This window comes from Sylvia atricapilla, chromosome 1 (assembly GCF_009819655.1).
Source record: "Sylvia atricapilla isolate bSylAtr1 chromosome 1, bSylAtr1.pri, whole genome shotgun sequence".
In the NCBI taxonomy this organism is placed as follows: Eukaryota; Metazoa; Chordata; class Aves; order Passeriformes; family Sylviidae; genus Sylvia; species Sylvia atricapilla.
Window position 1 is genome coordinate 8,012,121 of NC_089140.1, and position 24,179 is coordinate 8,036,299.

Below are 24,179 nucleotides of genomic sequence, written 5' to 3' on the forward strand. Positions count from 1 at the left end.
GTCAAGGGATTCAGGGAGAGGGATATGGCTGCGTCTGAAGTCACGGCGATCATCAGGGAGGACTTATTTCAATATGTTCTTGAAACTATCTGATGTCAAGTTATGTGTCTCAGGGGGACGCGAGTTCCGTGTAGTTTGTTGTGCCATCTGTTAAGAAAGGCAGCCACTCGTCTCTCCGCTCCGTGACCACAGATGGGGAGTTTTTCCCCCTGTGTGCATTACTGTCAATACATGCCAAAGCCTTCCTAGCTGGAGCCAGGTGGAATCACCACCACGACGAGCACGCCTGGGAAGAAGGGTGCTGCTGCACAGGCCTTCCCAAGAACCTTGGCTCACAGCGTGCAGACGAGCTGAACGAACACAGGTCCCCAAAACCCCTCTGACTTGCAGGACACTGAGCAAAAACCCCAGCAGCAGGGCTCAAGGAGGAGGTTGTGTGGCCCCATGCAACACGTGCAGCCTCAGTGCGGATTTGACCCTCCTGTTGGCTGGCTGTGGATGGTGCTTGCAACCGCAAATCTCAGAGACAGAAAAAAATCCAAAGCCTCAACTGTTGCCTCTGTGGAGCCTCTGCCTCAGCTCTCAGTGGAGACTTGGTGTGAGCTTACCTGAACACAGTGGCACTACTACCCCAGACTGCAAAGGAAACCTGCTCTGCTGACTGACCCACTGTGGGGAAAAAGCAAACACGGAATGAGCACCAGGTCCCCCAATGAACATAAGCAGCTATTGACCTCAGCACCAATAACACTCTTTTTTTCCAGGGGTGATTATCACACCTTTTAATATTGAGCTGACAGTTTTCCAGTGTAACAGGGTCCATTTCTGAGCCTTGGGCTGGAAGTTTTAAAGGGTGACTTTACACACAGGAGACTGCAACAGGAAATTTAATTGAAAATTGAAAGACTTATGGAAAGTAGATAGATGTTGGTTGGCAAGGAAGGTTTTACAGAAAGAGCCAGCCTGCTCAGATCACTCTTCACTTGTGACCCCTTTGGAACAGGTATAGAAACTGACATTATATTTATTTTCACTGGAAAGCAAATGTTTGTCCTGATTCCACAGCACTTTTCCCATCCTTGCTGCCACAAGGGTGGCAGCATCAGTGGCATTTCCCAGTGCAAGCAGCTCTGAGAAGACTCAAGTCAGTAGCAAAAGCAGCAAAGCATTTCCTTGCATATGAGGAAGCATTTCTGAGGTGGGCATGCCAGAAAGGCCTTCTGAAAATGAATCAAAAAGTGTCATTTTTTACACCAGTGTTAGAAACATCTTCCCCCCTTCATCCTCAGCAGCCAGAGGTGCTCAGCTCTTCTGCAAACCTGCTTTCACAGCTCAGACCTAGATGCTCCCTTGGGAGGCAGCATTTTGGGGTGCCAGCAGATGTTAGCATCTGTCACTTCTTATAAAAGCCAAGCAGGACTCAGTGAAAGCAGAACTCAACCAAACCTTCCACCTTGGCAAAGTCCCAAGGGCTCTTGCTGCTGACACCCACTCTGACCAGGCTCCATGCACCTGCAAAAGCAGCTGAGGTGGTCCCTGCTTCAGATGTGCCACACCAGGGATCAGGTGTGAACCCCAGGAATCATGAGGGATGTGGGGAGGGCCTGAGGTGCCACGGAGGCACCAAAGGAACAAGACTTCTCACAGTAGATTTTTCCAGACAGATGCAACTTTTGACTAATGCCCAGTTCATCTGTGCAGAGATTTTACCTTAGAAGTCTGAGTGTAGTTGAGGCTCCTTCTCACACAGCAGAAACAGGAATTAATTTACCAGGTGATGTAACTAAATTTAAAAGAAAAAAATGACACCACTTAAATAGAATATTCTGACTAGAGGAAAGGATAGCTTAATTTGCAGATCCCTTCTCTACCTCCTCCATTAATTTACTTCTACTACAAGTTCCTCCATGCCTATGAAAGAACCCTAAAGAACTCATAAAACTCTTTTCAAACAAACAGATAAGTTATGCACATATGTATTTGAGGCATGTGAATCTGTGTGTTTAAAGCAATTTCCAGAAGAGCTCTGCCTGCCATGAGCTCTCAGCAGGGTCTGCCTGCACACATTCATTCTGAGTGGCACATATTGCACCTGTATTTCTAATGGCATGACAAAGGGACAGCTGGCAGGGTCCCCTGCCCTGGGGATGCTTCAGCCATGGACCAAGCTCACCAGCATTTATGTGGGGACTCACAGTCAAAATTTTCTTCCAGGTCTCTTACAACTGGGAAGCTGCCAGTGCTACATCTGCTTTTAGATGCTGAGTTCTGTAACAAGTATTTGTACTCTAAAAAAGAAAGGCCAGGGAAGGAAAGATTAGGCAAAGCCCTTAAAACAAATGAAGTCTTTGTGTTTTAATATCTGCATTCACATCTCAGCCTCTGTCAAGCTTTTCCCACAGTGCTTTGGTGGGTGGGCAGGCCAGAGTCATGGCACCTTGGAGAGATCTGCTGGTTGAGGGAGCATGTCCTTAGACACCAGGAAGGGCAGAAACAACACAGACCTCCAAGAAGAGAAATACTTCCTCCTTTCTGCACCTGTATCATTCCCCAGATGGACACCCACTAGGGTTGCCAGATCTAAAATCTGAAAACACAAGGTGCAGCAGCCACAGCAGGTGGAGGAAGCTGTAAGGAACTATTTTTCCATCATGTCATTAAAAGAAAATACTGGAAGTGGAAAAGAAGATAGAATTAAAGTAGAGAAATAAAAAAGAGAATGGGAAGAATAAAAGCTGCAGACAGCCCAGGGTGGAAAGGAGAGGAATAGAAGCAACAGACAACAGGAAAAAAGGCCCCATCACTTTCAGTCCTAAAAACGAGTACATTTGGAGAAAAATAAGAGTGCTGCTTTTATAAAAATTTGAAAGCAAAGCCCAAACAAAAAACTCTAAATGGGTAAAAATGCTGGCCCTAATAAAAAACTCATGATCTCCTCAATTTTTTAGGCATATGACCAGCAACATGACAACTTTTATGCATCGATCCTTAGGAAACAGCTCTCCCTCCCGACCCCTGTCAAGGAGGACAAGGGATTAGCTCAGGCACTGAGGAGCTGACATAGTTAAACACTGCTGCTGGCAGATACAATCCAGTTTATAACTGAGGTTGTAAAAATACGCATGAAAGCAAATTCGTAAGAAAGAGGCTCTAATGAAGATGTATAGAAGGGCTGTAATGCCATGTAGCCTCTTGATAGCTAAGGCCCTGATCCTGCAAATTAAGCTAAGCGGCAAAGTTAATCAGATGCATAAGCATTTGCAACATCAGTGGTTTTTTTTCTTCCCCAAATGAGCTAAATTCAAAAAGCCTTGGTTTAAATTACATGAAGATATTAGCAACATCAGTTCTTTATTAGGAACAGTTTATTCATTCAGGGTGTACAGTATGGAGAAACACGCCTGGCATGGTTAGCGATGCGTGAACCTGAAGGGGAAGAAATCCCTTTGCATTCCCTTCACAGCCAAGTTGCACAACAATTCAGGCTGCTGTCTCAGCAGCCAAACGGGCATGTTTCCAAGCCTAAAAGTCAGCAATGAACCCAAGTGTTAAGGCAGTTTTGTTCTCCTTAAAGCTGACCAGATATCCTTGGAAAGCTCCCTTGGATCACCCTTCTTCCTCCCCATCTTCTTCCTGACAGTCTCTTTCTCTAAAGTATCACAACCATGATGTTCCACTCCAGATCAAGGGGTGAAAGCATCACATGGCATCAGAGTCAACAGCAAAACCTCTGGCTCATGGCAAAGCAATGGAAGTCCTGGTGATGATGGCAAAACTAAAGCAATACACTTAGGGTATGAAGAGAAGTAACACTCCAGGCCCTCCAGGTCTTCTACCTCAAAAGTAAGTGTAAAGCAAATATGTGTTTGCTAAGGTGACACTCAGGAGTCATCCTGTACTTGTCTTCATGGCAGGGAATGAAGCAAGGCAGTAAATCCTGCACACCTCAAACACATCACTGAAAACATCTCTTTTGTGTGATGCAGGACGTCTTGTTCAACAAGGGAGAAAAACTGTCAAGAAGCTGAACAGGCAAAAGAGAGGGAGAATCTTGCTCCATGAGCAGGGCATCTTCATGATCACAACATAACATGCTCAAGGCTGGGAGGCCAGGGGACCTTGCTGTCCCCTCAGCACGCCCATCAGCACCCTGGTAAGGCTTTCTGAGTTGATCAATGGAATGGTAACGGTGTCCCATCTCAGTAAATTTTTGGAGAGGATAACAAAGCCCACAACACGATGCTGTGAGGTGAGCAGGGATGACCTTCTCCACAGTCAAATGCAGGGAATGTTGGGATGGGATGTTTAAGCTAAACCTTAATATACAGCAATCCTGCCCTGTATAAAGGGTAAAACTCTGTAACACCTTTTAGAAAGGTGTTATAGGAGAAGGAAGAAATACAGCACCGTGGGAAAAGAAAAAGAGCAAGCAAACAAATGGCTTTTGATCTTCTCCAACACTTCTTAAGATCACTTTTATGCAAGTCTGTGCTGAATAGCCACAATGCATTTAGAAACCAAGAGTGCCTATATAAATTTCACTGTGCAAGACCTGAAATTTCAGGGAAGTCCCCCAAATTCAGCAGTCATTTGTAGTCATTCATGACTTAAATTTTGCAACAGGAGCAAGGGATCTAACTTTGTTTTTGAACCTCAGTCTTGTACTGAGAAGCAAGATAGCAATGACAAGAGAGAAACAGTTTTACTCACAAAAATACAATTTTTAGTTCTTCAGTCACAAATGTATGGAAAGCACTTTGAGTACATATAATTGTTCTTCCTTCCTTTTTCAGTCTTGGCTCTACTTATCTCTAGACAGTGGTCTTTCTTAGAGATGAATAATGTGTCAGATGGACTTCTGGTCTGAAATAGTACACAACTTACATGGTTGTAGGATTCCAGAATCTTTCAGGTTTGGAAGCATTGAAAAATAGAAAAGAAAAAGGAATGCAATCAGTTTTAAGTTTTGGTGGATGATGATGATGATGATGATGATGATGATGATTATTCTGGTTATTCATAATAACCAGGAAAGTATTAAGTAGTTACAGGGTGACAAGAAGAACAACAAAGGAAAAGAAAGAAATCCCCCAACCATTCATTTTATTTCCCACAAATCAAAAAGAGGGGAAATGAGTATTAAATTTATCTTAAGAGGTGAAAATAAATGCCAAAAATTATTAGCTAAAACAAAACGTTGCTTCATTTCAAATCTGCAAGAGAAAATTGGCTATTTTTAAAATGTATTAAATATGAATTAAATTAATTCCATTCATTCACGAGGTAACCTCTTCATTTCAGTTTAACCTCTCTACATCAGAGTGCCGGATGAAGGGGACATGGAGGGAAAAGAAGAGGGAGCTTCCTGGAGTGCTTTGTGCTGAGTCTATTTTGGGTTGCATAGCAGCTGGTGGGCAACTGTGGGCAGCATCCATGAGCTATAGCAACGCTTGCGGTGATGGCTGGCAGCTGTGCCAGCCCTTGGATCAGTCCCGAAGCCCAGAAAGGCAAAGACATCATGAAGCTGTTTTCCTCCCTTGTCTTGTGCTGAGCCTCCTGGGAGGCACGAGACAAAACCTGGCACTGACATCCTTCTTGATCTCTGTCAGCCTGAGCTTCCACGCCCAGACGCATCCAGCCCATATGCACTCACAGATTTGGAGCAATGTGTGTCAGAGAGCTCTTCTTACAGTCAGGACCACAACAAGCTCCACATGTACATCAGCTCTTGGAACAAATGCTGGAACAAGATCAAGCTGGAAGGCAGGACATTTAGGCCAACAAAGCCTGGCATTCAAACTTGGAAGTTTAATAGCAGCACTCCCTTAGCTTGCTGCAGAAGATCCTTTTTGCTAAATTTAGGCAGTTAATAGCATTGTTGACCTATTCTCTTTGCAGGATGCCTGGCATGGTGCAAAAGCACTTTCTGGGAAGAATCTATTCAACACAACTCCACAGCTGCTGTGCACAGTTAAGGATATACCATGAGCTGGTAGTTGTGCAGTCACTGACATTTGCTCTTGAGCTGATTTGTACTGTCAGTGTAAATATAAAGGTGAGCAGGTTCTGGGAGGTACAATGTAAAGTCAGCATTGTTGGTACCAGAGCAGGCAGCACTGGCCCATGACAGGCAGCAAATGTGCATTTCAGCACAGCTCCTGCTGGAAAGAGAGGAATGCAACCATCAGTCCCTGGCTTCTGGCTAACTAAACACAAAATACTTGTCAACACAAAAAACAACAAAATCAATCCTGTTCTTAAGCAACTGCCAAACCTGACATAGCCAAAACATCGAGCTTGTGAAAGATGCTGCAATTTCCCCCACAAATTTCTGCCAAAGAGAGCATTTGACCACAGATCTCCCCAGATTAACAAGGTCAGCATGTCCCATCAAAGAGCAGCCTCTTCTCTGCAGCTGCAGCCCAACACCTGTCAGCTTAATCAGCTGGATTTGAAACCTTCCCCACCATCTCCAGCTGGGAGCAGGCATCCCAACGAGTTCAGGCTGGACTCATTCAGAGCCCAAGGCTGACTGATAAATGTCCTTCCTTCCACTGAAGAGACATAGTACTTTGTGGTGTGTCACAGCTCTGCTCTAGGGGCTCTCTGCTAATGCCACCACCCTAGCAGGTGATAACAGTGGCCAGGAAAACCAGGGAGCCTCAGCAGCAGAGCTCCCTGCCATACCTGCCATGGAGCTCTGGCCAGGTAGTATCATGGGGGGCTGGAATTTGGGTTGCCATGGCAAAGCACCTGGGGGTGAAATGACCTCACTGGAGACTTAGTACAGGATTTCTGGATGATGTAGTAAAGCTGATTGTAATGCTAATTGTCTTACAGGACCTGAGCATCATTGCAGGATCTGTCCCCTCTCCTTCAGAATCCTGTAGATTCTCCTTGAATCCTGCTTTAAGTCATCAGCAAAAGTAGGATGTCACTAATTTCCAGTTGATTGTGTCACAGGAGTCTTGCACAAACACACGAAGAGCAGTGTTTTCTCCAGAGAGATCTAAAGCTAGGATCTGGGGGCTATTAGGAGGTTTGGGTGGCAGCTTGTGATGGCTTCAGCATTGGTTGCTGCAGTCACAGAATCACAGAATAGTCTGAATTGGAAATGACCCAGAAGGATCATCGAGTCCCACTCTTAAGCAAATGGCCCATACAGGGATCGAGTCTGTGACCTTGTTAGTTGCCATGCTCCAACCAAGGGAGAAAATCTTAATTTTGCTCAACTTTCTTATAAATTCTTATAATCCTTATAAATGCTCTCATAATAAGCATAGTCCTCTCACCTCATGGCAAAGGTGAATACCACTTCCAAAATAACCTTAAATGCAGCAGGTTGAATGTGGCTGAGCTGCCTGGAGCTTTTGCTGTACCTTATGCAACAGGACAACACTCTTGCTTCAGTCTTTTGATTGACACTGGAAGGTTGAAAACACAAAGAGGAAACTGACATTTCATTTTTTTCAGTCCTGCTTTGGAAAGACTGGAGATGAAGATTTCATCTCACCTACCTTTGCTTCCCATGAAAGCCAAATCAACGGATGCTCCCACAGCTGTTGTTCTGAAATCACACCACATGAAGAGTCAACAAGTGAAGAGCCACAAACCCAGTTCTGCTCTTGTCCCTGGGATTGCCCACGAGTGTGGAAAAGGGACACTTGCCTCCCAAGACCCAGCTGCCCCTGTTCTCCCTGGACAGCAGAATATGAAGTCATCAGTCTATACAGCAGGTGCTTCAGAGTATAGTATCCATACAACCTTCATATGGACATCTCTAGTCCTCCAGTGCCTCTCAATTCATTCACTTTTCTTGTTTTGAGAAAATGTGCAGTGAGAAAATGGTGGGGTTTATTGGGTTTTTCCTAAGAGGTAAAATTAAAGCTTGTTCCATATTGTTAAGATGATTTTTAATTGTCTGGGAGCTACTGAGAAGAAGTTTCATGGTATTTTGTAGCTTGAGCTTGAAAAGTGTTCCTGTCTTGAAATATTTTGTCTAAGCTTAGCTTCTTTGTCTAACTAGATCAGTAAACTAATGTGTGACCCAAACATAATGACTTCATTTTTAGATCAGTAAAAACTTCAAAGAAACATGTTCATGGCAGACTACAAAACTGTCCTAAAATATTCACCGAGATACTCTGCATCAGGAAGCATATACATATTCATTAGGAGTTTTTATTTATCTTCAAAACACTACAGTTCTGAAAAAACAAATCAAACAGAAGTGTAAAAAGCCTTTGTATTCAGCCAAGTCTACTTGGGAAATGATTAGTATTACTGCAGTTGTACTGAGTAGACATGGTTATTAATTAAGACATACTGGTTTGCTCTGGTGCACTCTATCCTCAGCAGAAGATCTGTCAAGTTATTGTGGTTTGTACAAAAGTTTTCTCCACATACCATTTCTCATGTTTTCTAAAATAAAAATAACTCAAGGTCTTTCATGCTTTCTCACGGCTCTATTCACTGAAAGCAACGTCAAAAATCCTACCCACCATAACCTTAATAGAGTCAATTTGAAATATATTTGCTACAATTTAAAAGTATCTTTCTGCTCTCTCAGTAAATAACCCCATAATTTGTTTTATGGGCCTCTGACTCTGGGAACAACTGCCAGCAGCCTGTGTTCTGTGGAACAACAATCTTCTGGAGATTTGTGTTTGATTCGCCACAGAAATGAAATCTAACCTCCTAAGAGGGGAACAATGACCCAATAGTCATATATGAGGCTGAGAATTAAGGCAGAGGAATTCAGTTTTGCCATAATATCAAACTTCTTGTGTGATCTTGGACAACATCCTGGTGAAGGTCTATGCTGCTCTGCCTGGGAAGCAGCATGACTGTGATGAATTGATGTATCTGGAGCTTCATGTCTGCTCCTGGGTCCTGAGCCAGGTCCAAACAAGCCATGCTGGTATCTCCACACTGATCTGCACTGTAACCCTGGGAGTATCTGTGGTCACAGACCCCAAAAGTCTAGAAAATGAGCTTTGATTCCTGTGACATTAGCTTCAGCAATTGCTGAGGTAGCTCATATGTCTCCATAGACCCTTAATTCTTCTGTAGCATTTTATTCTTAATTTTAAAATGGTAATGATAATGGTGAGTGGTGAGAGCCTGGCCACCCTCTTCTGAATGAGGATGATAACAAGAGTTCAGTGAGCTGAGTCATTCATCCTGAGGACCAGAGGCTGGCCTCTGATATCTTCTTTTTACGGCGACAGGTGTAGCCATTCTTGTAATAGAAGGACTCATTTGCTTTTCAAATAATGGTCCTGTGCTGAGTAGTGTGACCTGAGATTATGCTGACTGAATAAATGGCCTCTGAATATGTCACAATAACACAGTACTGATGTCTAACAGAAGGAAATCTGTATTTTCCCTAAACCAAACTGCAAAAAAATATAAGCAAATTTGATCCAGACTTCAATAAAAGACAGTGCACAAGATATTTCTTCTGTCTCTTGAGCTAATTTTGGCAGTAGCTGCTCAAAGTAGAACTGCACACTGATACCTAATCTTCCTCAAGTTCAGACCAAAGTGATGCTCTTATGAGATCTTTGTGTTTCTTTTTCCTACAGAGATTAGGATCTGTCTTCTCTTAGCTTTTGTGTCTCTACCTCAAAGAACTCACAGACTAAACATACAAAACAATAAAAACAATATATTGAAAACACATTAACGAGGATCATAAAGGAAGAGGGGCAGCTATTAGAAGTGAAATGGCCACTGTCACAGCACACCAACTCCACAGAAAGCAAGTTGCATGGTTTGTGTCCTACAGTAGGCACAGCCACTTGCACATTGCATGAAGGTGCTCTGAGATAAGCACAGCAACTCTTCCACCCCTCACACACTCAATACACAATCCAAGGCTGCAGACTGCACTGGCACGAGCCTCTTACTGCAACTCCTATTAACACCGGCCTTTCTTAAAAAGTATTCTACCTGGAAATTTCAGAGATAATACTTCATCTGAAAATACTATCAAATGCCTTTTGAAGGTGGTTTTTTTCATTCTTCCCTGAAAGCTGAGAATAACATTTCAGTCTCAATGGCAAATTTCAAAAGGTTAAATTGATATTCCTATCTTTTCTCTGACAAGTAGACATTACTGGATTCAGCCCAAATCCCTGTGTCCAGCAAACCCTGAATTATCATCAGCAACCTTACATGACTATCTATTGTTTAAGTTCTGACACGCTTAGCTGGAGATACATTTTCTTCTTTTTACAACTTTTATAGTTCCTCACTTTTTATTTTTCAACTCTCCTTACTCTACGAGTCCTTCAACTCTTTTTCCTTCATTCAGGTTCTCTGAAAGAGGAAGTGCCCTGCACTAGGAGGACATGCACAAAAGTGTTACACTTTCACCTTCTCTGAGTCTGCTTCTGAGCCTGGGGGTTCCCTCTGCAATACAGGTCATCTCTGAATGTGAGAGCCTTAGGGCAGATTGATGCTGTCAAATACTCCATGGAAAATCCTATGACTATTCCAATTAAGATGGGTAGTCTTCATACACTATCTAGCAGATGGAGTGAGATTTGATCTTTGAATTTACCAACAGGCTCTTGGCAAACATTAGGGGATTGCCTATGCTGAGGTATCATGAAACTCTTCTACTTCAGTGGATTTGGGGTCAGGCTGTAAAAGCAAAGCAACCATGTGGAGCCTACTACAGAGCTTCCTACAGTGAGCAGCTCGTTGGTTTCTGCAGGAGTCTTTCAGCTGAGATGTGGGTGATAAAGATTTGTACACACACACAAATCAGTGCTTTTAAATGATGAAAGCTTTTGAAATTCCTTTGGATGGTAATATTATGAAGAGTATACAACATGCACATGGAGGATGGAAAGGAAATAAAAGCAGAGGAAGGTGTCATGTCTTGAGGAAGGTCATGGAAAAGGCTGGTACTAAGACTCAACACAAAGCAGATGTTCTGGCTGTGGTTTTTGTTACAAGAAAAGACTGCCTCTCTTCTTATAGGGATCCCCACCATAATGCTGCAATAACTGCTGCAGGGATCCTGCAAACACAAGCAGCAGCCAGCCACCTTCTCCAGAACATAAACTTCGAGAAATTTTGGCAGGTATCAAATGATCTCTTCCACAGAACTCAGCACCAGCATACAGTTGTGGCACATGCAACATCACAGCATTGTATCAGCAACACCTGGCAATGCCCTTTGGAAAAAAACTCTGGCATTAGATAGCACATTCAGGTGCACACAACTTAAAAACCAGTAATAACAAAGGTAATAGCTATAGAGTCACCCCAATGGACTGGCCATTTCTATCAGAACTGTTTTACATGCTGGCAATGTTTTTCCTTCAATTCCTGTTTAAAGATTAAAGAATTTTATCTTCATTATTATCCCACATTATACAAGGTATTCTAATCACTGTGGGATGATGAATGTAATGTTAACAATATATAATTTACAAAACTTATGGCCATATTGACCAAAACAAGACCTGAGATTGCAACACAGTACTGTGGTTTTATTATACTGTAAGTACAGTTTCAAACATAATGGGATTTATTCATAGCATATTTACACCGCTGAAGTGAGCATAAATATGTAAATATCTAAGGCTTAAACTGGGAATTGCCTACTGCTGCTTTCAAGTCATGCTGCACTCTCTGCACTCTAAATACAGGCTGACAGCAGAACGGCAGAACTGTACTTCCAAGGAAAGTATTACAGAAGGATCAACCTTGCACATCATTACCTTACCCCTGACTTCTAATACAGAATGACAGTGGACACACAGTTGTAGCTTTCACACTACTTTAATGGAACAACTACAGAGAGAGAGCCAGAGAGCACACACTGCTGATTGGAGCAGCTCCTGCTGGAGTGTGATTTCAAGGAAGAAAAATCCCTTTTTATATGATACCACTCAAATGTACCAAGCAAAATAATTTCATGTTGACATACATGTAAATGAAGGGGTGTTGAATTTGTTCCCAGATTGTCAGGAAAGAAGGGGACAGCAGAAGTGCCTGCTTGCAACAGACAAAATCTTTTTCTGAGTGAAACAAACATGAAGTGTGTGCTGGGAAAGTTATTCTGCTGCAGTCTGTGGAGGCAGTTTCAAAGACTTGCAGGCATGAGAGGTTACACCAACGTGAAAGAAGTCCATGTGGTGTATATTTAAGTGAAGGGACCCTGTTTATAGCTTTCTCAGATGCAGAAAGCTCGATCAGTTTTCAAAGTCACAAATAAATAAGTAAAAGGACATAGCAGAATTGCTCATGGGGCAATTACTGGAAGGTAGCTGGAGCAACAGAGAAGAATACCAGCTTTGCAGCTGGAATTTCAGATCTAAGTAAATACCTGAGTGATAGTCTTCAGCCATGTACATATTTTAATTCACACCTTTCCATTCACTTACTGCCTCTGCGCCAGATAGTTTTTAAGAATGGGAATCGATAGCCCATAAAAGGTCAACAATGTCAACAATGGAAATGAAATCCCCTGGTTCCTGAACAAACAAGCTCAAAGCAGCACTATAAACTTCTGCTCACCGCTGAGGCAATTTGCCTCTCGTGTAACCTGGAGGGTATCTCTCATTATAATTGCTACTCGGTCCTGGCTTGAATTGCTCCAAGCTCTTCTAATACAATCTGATCCCTTCAGACTCTGCTTTACTGCCCTTGTTCAAGCATGAAGAATTCAAGCTGGAACAGGTGCAGAGCAGGATGATTAACAATCTGGGGAACAGGGGGTCTTTCACAAGCAGAGCTGCCAACGCTATCAATTTATGTGGTAGACAACTGCTTTGGGCAGTAACCTACTGGATTTCCAGTATGTGGCAGCTTAGGTTCTTGGATGCCTGGAAATTGAGGACAATTTCACAGAGCATACACAAAGCAACTTGAGGTGGAACGAACAGTGAGTCTGATATGTCCCTGGTCCCAGAAGGGGCACAGAGTCAATTGGTGGTTGTCACTTCTGGAGTGGCAAGGACAGATTGGTCCAAGGAGGGGTCTGTTCACATACCGCGGTAAAGGCTGACTGATGTCTGGGCTTACATGGGGATGGGAATGAAAAGCATCGGGAAGGAAGAAATGTCACTATGCTAAAAGATAGTATCAGCATGGAAGAAAAAACAGGTATGGACAAGCCAGGGATACAGTCATACTGTAAACTGGAAGATGCCAGGTAATTATGAGTGTATGGATGTTGCACCACAGCTTTTCTCTAAGGGAGCGGGAGGCAACAGCCCAGCTACTCCTGGATAGAGCTCCAGCCTTTATGAAACGATTCTATTAAAAAAGTGTCTGTAACATTAGGGATTAAATCAGCTAAATCCAAAGATCCTGTCCTGTTTTCAACCATGCAGTGGCCCTTATATGTGCCTTTCTCATAAAAAACATATGCTCCTCTCTCCTTTCTCTGGAATTTCCTTCATGTTTTTCTCTGCTGAGCATTAGCAGTAGTATTATTTTGTGTTTTCCAACGTGTTCATCTTATTCTAAGTGCCAGTTCTTCACATTAGCCTCAATTTCTTTATCTGTTTTCTGCTTTACATGTCTTTACATCATATGCAAAGGAGTAAAGAATTAGCCATCATTTAGTTTAGCTGACAACACAGTCATTAAAAGAACTGTCTTTAAATTATTCTTCCCTCATTTTTGTCTATCGCAATTTTTTCTAAACTTCACAATATAATCACAATTACAACTCTCTGAAATGGTCAATGAATGAATCTTTTTTATGGCCATGGGATCATAAAGTGACAGGAAAATGTCCTGGAAGTCAGAGGCTGAATTTCTACTTCACCTGAGAGCTGGCACATTGTGAATAAAATGACATAAAATTCTATTAATTTCACACAGTGAAGGCCACTGGTAACATTCCTCCCTACTAAACCTCCCTTACAAAAATCCATCTGAATCTTTAATACTAGGTCATGAAGGAAAAACAACCTAGAACTTCAAAAATAAGGTCTTTTCAATTAAAGATTTAAAAGCAGAAGGCACTTTATGTACCTTTTCCTTATCTTTCAGATAAAGACCTCTTGGGTAAGCTTGGTAAATCCTTATCTGCTAGATAAAGGGCCACTATGATGGGGCTTATCGCTTAATTAAATCCTAGTACTATGTACAATGAAGTCAATAATTTGTTATACAAGATAGCACTTCAACCTGTGCATTGGATAATGCATCTCTATTGGTTCCCTGCACCTCAGCCCACTGCAATGGGTCATGTTCCATAACCTGCTCCTGGGCTGCCAGGAATTCATTACAAAAAGGGTACCCAGCTTAATGTAGACAGGCTGTGATAAATAAATCTGTTGGATGAACTAGATAAATTAAAAGTTCCCAAATCAAACTGATTTGATACATAAGCCCTAATTCTATCATTCTCCCCTGTAAGGAATTTAGCCGAATGTAAAAAATTTGTGGATTTTGGACCAAATAAAATACTAGTTCTGCCAATGACTGTACTGGAAAAATAGTATAACGAAAGCTATTTGTTAGAAGGTGCTGCAAAACTTGTGGGCCAAATGTAGCTACTGAAAAAAACCATGATAAGGTCTAAATCCTGACCATCCTTGTGTTCCTTAAGGCTCACATCACTCATTGCATTTGAATCCACACATATCAGGATGAAAAGAGAAACTGATCAATAAAAGCTATAGCAACTATCACCACATATCATACTGGCAAGTTCTTCCTCAATGTAAACCCAGTTCAAATGATTCTGTTTTCTACACAAACATATTTGCATAAAGCAGTCTAATACCTGCAATGCTTCATTTCACTAATTGGCTTATTAGTAATGTGCTAGAGGGGTCTGTTCCTGAGTCTGTTTGGCAACAACACTTTTGTACATATGGAAAACCCATAAAATCAGGTGCACTGTATCTCTAAGTCTTTGAAAGACCCATTTTAGCCTAAACCCATTACCCATTAGGCCCAGCAAACATAGAAATGGCTTGGTTCTGTAATAGCGCACTGAAGCTCTCCAAGCCAGGAGTCTTTCCCTGGTAAATGTGGAAAATGTTTGACTCAAGGTCTGCTACCAGCATTAATCTTGCCCAGTACTATAGAAATAGAGACTCTATGGCTGGGATTTATTTCCCTTCACTTTGACCAAGAGAGGTCTCCCACAGCCAAGAACCACCATTCAGCCCATTTAATGTAAAGGAGTCAAGGAGGTTACACAACGAGCTTAGCTCTGACCTTTACACAATCAGAGGTAGAGAACATTTATCCTCCCCTTAGAAAGAAGCCCTGAGGAGCATCTGAGATGTACCAGTGCTACAAGGCAAGATGTCTGCCCATGAATTAAAATTCTCAGGTGCTCAGTAAGACAAAAGGTCCAGATGAGAACGTGGTTCATGCTGAAGATGATGAGAATTTTGGAGTGTGTTATCTTTACTAATTTATGCCAATCATGTGCTCAGACCTGCACTCTCAATGTTAAGCAGAGACAACTCTTGGCCACTGGGATAAACCATAAACTCACTCTAGATCATGCCACTCCAAATCACCCCCATTAGGATTATTCTGTAAATTTAGCATCTCCACACATTTACAGGGTTTATTGCTATCATATTCTGCTTTCATAAAGCTAAGGGTGCAAAAACTGCTTCCAGGAATCGCTGGTATTGACGCCAGGCTAAATATGCTCTAAGTTGCTCGAGCTGTGTGCAGGAGTTCCTGGATTTCACAGCTGGCTACTTCTAGCAAATTGTACTCCTTTCTGTGCATAGTCCCAGAGGATTTACCCATAAATGCATAGACCTAGTTCTTGCATGTCTGGCAAACTCTTCTTGTATGCTTGCCAAGTCATAAAGGGCAAGGAATCAACAGCTGATAATTTATGCCAGGAACCCACAATGATCCAAACTCACCCCTCGTGTAACTCTGGTAAAGACAGCAGAGTTCCAGGGGAGAAGTTGTTGGCTTAGCAAAGCAAATTTTCACTGACATTTGAGGAATACACAGTATCAATTAAAGCAGAGCTAATTATTGCTACTATTATTTGCATTGCAGTAGTTCCCAGAGGCCTTTAACCGGATTATAGCCTTCTGGCACCAGGAGTTCCTAGGAACATGAGCTCGTATCTGGAAGTTTGTACATAACTGCTGACATTTGGTACCTGCGCACAATGTTCAGTGGGGCTCCACAGGGCACCGTGCTCTGCTCCCAGGTATGGGTCACAGGAATCTGAGCCACAGGAGTTCCCTGTGATGCCCTGAGGTTTGCCTAGAGCCACCACATGTCCTTCTGCTCTTTTACAGCCTGGCTTGTGTCCAGAGAAAGCAAGCTCTTCCCAAAGCTCAGCATTTGGGCAAGGACAACAATGCTGTACATTGGCTCCTTGTCAGGAAGTCTTGGGAAACACTTCTAACCTTTATTTATTCTGATGTGTTTATCGTGGGATACCACTCCCTTTACCTAAGAATGGGGGATCTTAGACATTATCCACCACATTGAGTCATTCTTGAAAGGAAAGACTGCCTTACATTTGTCAACTTCACCCTGATTCACGTGCTGTCTCTGACACCAGCTGGGATCCTGGTGAAATGAAGCAAAGCTTAGTAAGATTTCCAGCACCCAGACTGAAAAAAAAAAGACAAAAAAAGGAGAGAAATAAACCACTGTAAAACATTTAACACTTGCTGTTTCTTGATTTCTTTACACTAGATTCTTAAAAAATATTGTAAACACTGGGGTCCAGAGCACTGAGTGCAGTTCTCTGTCCAGAACCCAAAGGAACCAAACCTCCCTGCAGCCAGCTGGAGCTGGTAAAAATTTATATATTTTACACTACAACAAGGTATGTGTTCTGTTGAGATTTTAATCTTTGGTGGCTGACCAGCTTTCTAAGGATTCCACATGTGACACATCAATAACACAGGTGGCACTTTGCTTGTTCAGGCCATTTCTCAACTCACAATTTCTCCTGTTCCCCACCTTTGCAGCTGCTTAAAGGGTCCCAGGGTCATATGTCTTTGAAGAAATTACAGTTGAAATAAGATGCATCAAGTTGATTGCAGACTACAGGGCAGATAAGCTACAACAAGGGGAGAAATACATAACAAGAATGCAGGAGGAAACATAAATAAAAATTACAGTGAAACCAAAATTACATAAACATGAGCATTGTCCACAGCTCTGAAACTACAGTCATGGGACTGTAACATACTCAGAAATGTTTCTGTTCAAAGTTTATCACCAATGTTGTTCATACATTTAGTTTTAATCCTCATATTGTTCTCTTTCCTTAAGTAAGATACTTATTAGTTTTTAAATCAGCAGTTTCCTAATCTGCCTCTGCCCTTGCAGGAAATTGGCTCAAAGGGAAAGCACCTTTCACTTGTGTCTCTCTTTCAAGAGGTATACTGCTGCCTCCTATGATTGCTGTCACTACCAAGAGGTCATAGATCAGGCCCAGTGACACCTACAAGAGAGCAAATTTGCTTTTGCACCCCTCGTTTGTACACTTTAAGTCCAGAATTTCCTGTCAGGTGTGACAGAACATTTGCTGCATCACAGGATGCTGCTGAAATAACCCAAGAAGTGTTTAGTGTCTGGTTTGGAGGTCCTCACCCAAAGACAGGTTTAATGTTGGATGGAAGACGGTGCCTCAGAGTGAGGTGTCACTGAGAGGCTAAGCACGAGCAGGTCATGAGCCAAACCCACGACTGGATCACCCATCTGGGCCAGCCATGCTGTGAAAACTCAGCCTACTTTTGCCAGACTAGAAAGCAAGCTCACAAAGTGCTTAAAAACTAAGTCAAAAGCATATTTTGCAAGCTCACAAAGAGGTAACTGTGGTAGAAAGTAACTCAAAAGCATATTTTGTCTCTGGAATTAGGAACCATTTGCTGTTGGTAACACTGTTCTAAACACCCTCATATTAATTCCAAATGTTTCGCGGAATTAAACTTGGAAGGTTGCTGTACTGGATTTCTGACTGATTTTTAACCATTCTAGAGTGCAAAAATAAATAACTATTTAAATATAAAAAAGATTTTTAAAAAGATTATGTCTCCTCCAGAAATAAGTTACAAATTATTTTGAAAACAAAATGTTAACATCCAAACCCACTGTAAATAAAACTGATAATGACTATTACTGTGGAAACAGGTTTACGTTAGAGAAGTTAGGACACAACAATTTTTACTGAAAGGTTTAAAAGAAGAAACATGAGGCAGGAAATGCAAAGTAACCTGCTTCAGTAATGCAGTGAGTGCAGAACCAGGATTACAGGATCTTGAGTTCTCTCCCTGTCATTTATTTAATCCCCTTGTAAGACAATCTGTTGCATTCCTGACTGCAACAGGATTTGCTTGGTAAAGATGCATAAGCAAATACATTATTTATGCAAAACTCCCAAAAGTATTTTTTAAACTGATTAGTTCACATGAAGTAATTTTTATCCATGGGTTCCAGAAGCTATATGCTAACTTACTGAAAAGACACGAGCACATTTGCATTTTACAGTACAAAGTAGGTAGTACAATGAAAAAGGTTTTTTGTTTTAATATAGAATCCAGAGCAAGTAGAGCTCCTGGAATTCGAAAATTCATAGAAAGTTCTGAGTGAAGTGGAGCAGAGTCACCATACCTGTCTCTGTCATTCTCATTTAGGTCTCTGTTGTACACTTGCTGAAGTTCAGACCCCTGGGAATGGCCACTCTTTTTTTGTATCAGAGCTCTGCAAAGTGGCTAAAGTGTTTGTACATTAGCAAAATAGTAGTTAAGTGTCTTGTTATTCCTCTTTAACATTAGACTGGTCTGTTAAGAAAATGGTAAATTGGTTTCTGTTTGGAATGTCAGTCAAAAAAAAATTGCTATTAAAATGAGCAAAGATACAGAGCATAAAATATCCATAAATGCACTCTTCTACATATCTGAATTCCACAAAGCTGTCCATTGTGAACACTGTTTATGTTTAACAATTTCCCAGCACCAAACAAAAGGGATACAGAGAATTTTGACAAGAGAGCTGCGAATTGTAACAGGCTGCAGCTGAGCCTGGCTGAGTCTTGCCCCACACAGCCTTTAAAGGGTCCAGGAAACTCCCTCCCTTGCCAGGAACCTCTTTCGTACTGCAAACCAGCTTCAGGAAAGAAATATCAATACCGAGATGCAATTGGTGAACTCCTGGTCCCCCACTGAACCCATCGTGGGTTTTTACCATTGGTACTTGTAGTTGTTCACTCATTGCCCCTATGTCAGGCAATCAGAGCTGGACTGATGGGGCACACATTAAATTATCAGCAAGCATCACCTACCGACAGCCTGCTTCCCAAATCACAGACAGAATTCAGCTGAGTTCGTAGGAATACATAAAGAATAAACCTCCAGGTGTATGCTTGTGAAGAAAAGCTGAAAAATGGGATCAAATGCAATGTAGAGACAAGTCTGCAGGGAGCACAGAACAAAGTGACATGAGAACTTCCCTATTCTCATAGCGAGGGTTTAATCAGATAATGCTGATAATTTAAATACTAACACTGTTAATTATTTCCATGAGGACTTGTTCACCTGGGAAAGTTTTGCCGTTTACTTGAACTAGTCTTGTTATAGTAGGCTCCATTAAACTGTTTTAGATGAGATTTGGTTTCCCTACAAGTAGTACAACCTAGAAGTTTGTTTTATATTCATGGCATAATTTTATGTTGCATTTAACCTGGCCTCTGCAGAAATCTGGGTTCACCTGTTAAAACTTGGAGAAGTCAGGAAGGAAACTCAAAAGGAAAACTTTTTGGTGATTGCTTTACCGTGGGATCAGTGATACAAAATACCTAACAGCCACACCGTGTCCTTTGAAAAGGAGAGGGGAGCAAGTAGCCAAGCAGCCAGGAGGGAAGTGCTTGAAGTGCCAGCAGGAGAGGATTCTCAGCTTACAGTGAACTAAACTGAGCATGCTGTAACACTGAACCCATAAAGGGAGAACTCGGGTGAGGTTTGTATGGGGAAGCAAGAACCACATGGTCTGAACTTCTTCAGGTCACTTTATACGTGGGTTAACTTCCCTGCACGCTAAGCCTCAAAAGATGGAGGACCACGTTTAACACACCCTGACCCATCCCCTTCATGCTGTATTTAATTAATGAGGGTTTTTTGTCACTTTAGAGACAGCTGAACTCGATGGTTCAAGCTGGACCTGTGACTCTTGAAGCCTCAATACAGCCCCACGTGTCCAAGTGTGGGACCATCCATTCAGGAAGGACACTGAGGTGCAGGAGAGGGTCCACAGGAAGGCAACGGAGCAGGTGAAGGACGGTCTGGAGCACAGACCTAACGAGGAGCGGCTGAGGGAGCTGCGGGTGTTCAGCCGGGAGGAGACTCAGGGGAGACCTTATCACTCTTTAAAAACCCCCTGACAAGCAGCTGTAGCCATCTCTAAAGCAAGCTGCGATAAGACAAGAAGAAATAGTCTTAAACTGCACCAGGGGAAGTTTAGGTCGGACAAAAAGCGCTGCCAGAGATTGAAATGGGCTTCCCAGGGGGGTGGAGTCCTCACTGCCCCTGGAAGCGTTTAAGGGAAGACTGGACATGGCACTCAGTGCCGTGCTGTAATTGGTATGCAGGGGTTCCGTCATGGGTTGGACTCGATGATCTCAGAGGTCTTTCCCAACCTAACCGATTCCGTGATTCAGCGCGAGCCGCGCATTTCAGAGGTGTTACGAGGAGTCACACACGTCCGCAAGAAACACCCACAGACCTCCGGCTGCGGGGGAGGGAGTCTGGCAGTTTCTCCAGGCCAGGGAAACCGGCACCGGCACCACCTCAGCCGCCCCCCTCGCAGCCGGGACGGCGAGCGCCGCCCGTGCCCCGCCCCGGCCGCCATTCCTCCCTCACGGCGCCCCCGCGCACGCGCCCCGCCGCCGCGCACGCGCGCCGCCCTCCCGCCCCGCGCACGCGCAGGGGGCGCCGGCGTGGCCAATCAGCGGCGCGCGCCGCCCGCCCGCCCCCGCCGCGGAGGAGGGACCGAGGTCCGCCGCCGTCCCAGGATGCAACGCGGCGGCGACAGCGGTGGCGGCCCGCCATGTTGTGCTAGTTTGTTGTTCTCCGGCGGCGGGAGCGGGGCCCGCCGGGCGCTGAATCCGAGCCCTTCCCGGCCCCTTGCCCGAGTTCTTCGCCGCGGCACCGGCACCCGCCGCTCCGGCGGGCGGCACCGCGGCGCTGCCGCGACCCGCCGCCGCCGCCTGGGCCGGGCGAAGAGCCATGGCTGCCGCGCTGGGAGGAGGCGCAGGTTGGTGCTCGGGGGCCGCGCCCGGGGGAGCGGGAGCGGGGCCGGCTCGGGGCGGCGCGGCCGGCGGGGTGCGGGGAGCCGCGGGCTCCTGCGGGGCCTCCCGGGGCGGAACCGCTGCCGCGGGCCGGGCTGCGAGCGGCGCGTCCCGCGTGGCCGGGGGCTGGGGGAGCAGCAGCTGCCCGGACACCGCGGTTCCCGGGAGCGCCGCTCCGGGTCCTGCGGCCGCCGTGGTGCGGCCATGGGAGGGGCTGTGGCCGCTCGGCCGGGGCAAGGCCCGCGGGGACGGCGGCCTCGCCGCGGGTGCGGAGGCCTTCGGGGGACGTGGGTGTGTTTTATTGAAAGACATTTACAAAATTGCAAGGTCATTTAGTTTGGAAAATATCTCTGAGACCGTCCAGTCTAACCCGTGACCGAGCACCACGGTATCAACTAAACCGTGGTACTAAACCAAGTGCCACGTCTAGTGTTTTCTTAAACACCCCTAGGGCTGGTGGGTATTTTTTCACGTAGTTTTTACAGGTACGGGTGTGTGGCTTGAGGAGCACGTCTCTAATCTGCGGTGTAGTTACAATTTGTTTCGTAGACTTGTCCAGAAGTAGAAGATCTCCCTTGAAAAGTGTGAAATGAAGTTAGTGCTTGACTCCAAGACTCTCAAGTGTTTGTTCCATTGTGCTTCTGCATGACTACGGACACCTCTACACGCGGCATTTTAATAGACAACTCAAAACCCTCTGTGCTTCTGGTGAAGCGAACCATAAAATGACAATACTTGTTTGGGTGATTAAAAGAAAGATTTTCAGGGGTCTCTCCGGAGTGTTCAGGAGAGGTACAATTAAGAGGATTATGTGTGTTTTTGTGCTTGCTTTCATTAGGAGTAGGAGTTTTTGATAAAGAATGATCAGAGTGGTCAGTTGACCCACTTGCCTTTGTCTGTACAAAAGTTTTGGGTGATTTAGTGTCTGTAAGTTGTTGTCAAGGAGGAGAGGGGTGGCTGGTTCAGTGCTCACTCAGCTCAAGGGTCTGACTGAGCTCCGTGGTTGGTTTGATGGGTAACCAGGCACATAAACATAATGACATTTTAATGGCAAATGTTGCTATACAGAAAGGTAAATGTTACAAAGAAATTCCCGAATTTAGGAGTTGAGTTTGGGAAGAGGGCTAGGAAGGACAGCACTACTGGTAGAACAGCAAATAGTTTAATACCTCGAGCATTGTTATAATAGTATTAAATATACTGCAGTATTGGAGTCACTTTTCAAAAATCTTTGTGTGAATTTCTGCGGTTCAGATCTGGGGATCCACTTGTGATGTGGAAGTAAGGTTGCCATTCATGTACTAGGTGAAAGTTTTTGTGGTTTTAGGAGGATAGTAATTTAAAGAAAGTGTCACTTTTGGAGCTTTTTGGTCCTTGTGTTTTAAACTGCTTCAGGTTGAAAGAATGTGCTTTCTTGTACAAGGACATGTGCTGCAGCAGACAACCTTCAACAAAGTGATAAAACTGCAATTTCAGGGCTGATTTTTGTTGTTGTTTGGAGTTCCATTTGTGTCCAAGGGTGAATTGGGATCCCTTTGTTCAGAGTGGGCAGAAGCAGTTGTTTGTTCAGCATTCACACTGTGCTCATCAGTAAATGGTTGCCACTTAAACAAGATCCCTGCCCCATACAGACAGTGTTTATTTAGTCTTGGGGATCACTGTGCAGCACTTGCTGAGTGGAGGAACCCACAGGTCACACACCTATGTTCATGTGACTACTCAGGGAAAATTCTTGGTTGAGGTTGTTAATTACACTTTTAAAGCCCAGTCAAGAAAGCCTAGAATTTACAGAAATGGAATATTCACCTGTTTTTGGAAGGGGACTGCCGTCTAAAGTCAGTGGTGGTAGCATGCAAAAGAAGTTCTGAACCAAGTGGTTTTGGTAATTTAAAGTTTTAACTGGAGAGACTAATGGTAAGGATTTAGGTTTTGAATTTTAAGAGTGAGGTAAAGACTTCAAAATACAGACATAATAACACCCCACTGTTTTCTAAAAAAAAAAAAAATGATTGGTAAAATAGTACAAAATAAGCATTGGAAATATAAATTAGTGTTAATTGGATGACATTGTAGCATAACAGCTGACAAACCTAGATAGTTTTGGCTTTGAGGATGCAGATTAAAGTTTAAGTCCTCTGTAAGGGTATGTTACAGGACTGAGAATGAAACAGCATATATGGACTCATTGATCATTTATAATCTTTAAAGCTTTGGGGAAATACTGATGTGATTCTTAAGAATAAAGCATTCACAAGTACTTTTGTGACCAGATGTGTTGGTGCAGCACAGCTTTCCAAGGATGAAGGTTAAGGCTCTTTTGGTGTTAGGTTTCACAAACCAGAAAGTTAGGAAGTGATTGTCTGTGAGGTATCTGGGAGTAATTCATCACAGTTGCATAATAGTTGGGAAATTCTTTAGCTAATCAGCCTGATTCAGCCTGCTTCTAATCCTAGAATGGCTGCATGTTTAAACAAGAAAGGTGGGTGTGTGAAATGATGAGGGACCTTGAGGGCTCGTAGTTGCTCATTGATAAGGCAACGGTTCCCAAACTTTGTTCCAGTTTTCCATATGAAAACAGAATAAGAGGAAACACTGAATATTGATTGACATAATCTTTAAGGTGAGTACAGAGAGGATGGAAGCTTTCTGTCACAAGGAGCCAGGCAGAGAAGACAAAGGAAAATGACTACAAATTGCACCAGGAGAGGCTTCACTTGCTACAGGAAAGACTCTTAACAGGGAGAATAATCGATCACTGGAAAAGTTTCCTCAGGGACATAATGGAACCTCTGTTACTGGAAACTTTCTGGGTATGTTTGGATAGGGGGCTAGATAAATTATCTCATGTACACTTTCTTTTTCATGGGAGACCAGGTGGTGTTGGAGGATCCCTTCAAACCTGGACTATTAT

The 24,179-nt window shown here is 43.5% G+C and overlaps 1 protein-coding gene across 7 annotated transcripts in view; it reads left to right on the forward strand.

The window, feature by feature from the left end:
* The first annotated feature begins 20,982 nt into the window (after positions 1 to 20,982).
* The window catches only part of RBM33 (RNA binding motif protein 33), a 98,667-nt gene continuing 95,470 nt past the window's right edge, over positions 20,983 to 24,179 (forward strand). For 3 of the 7 annotated variants that reach the window (XM_066314422.1, XM_066314415.1, XM_066314426.1), the window contains exon 1: positions 20,985 to 21,234. In XM_066314422.1, coding sequence (XP_066170519.1) covers positions 21,207 to 21,234 — 28 coding nt within the window. In that variant the 5' untranslated portion in view covers positions 20,985 to 21,206. Of the gene's footprint in view, positions 21,235 to 24,179 lie in introns of all 7 variants that reach the window. The other 4 variants (XM_066314402.1, XM_066314408.1, XM_066314441.1 and 1 more) reach the window with 3 other exon arrangements.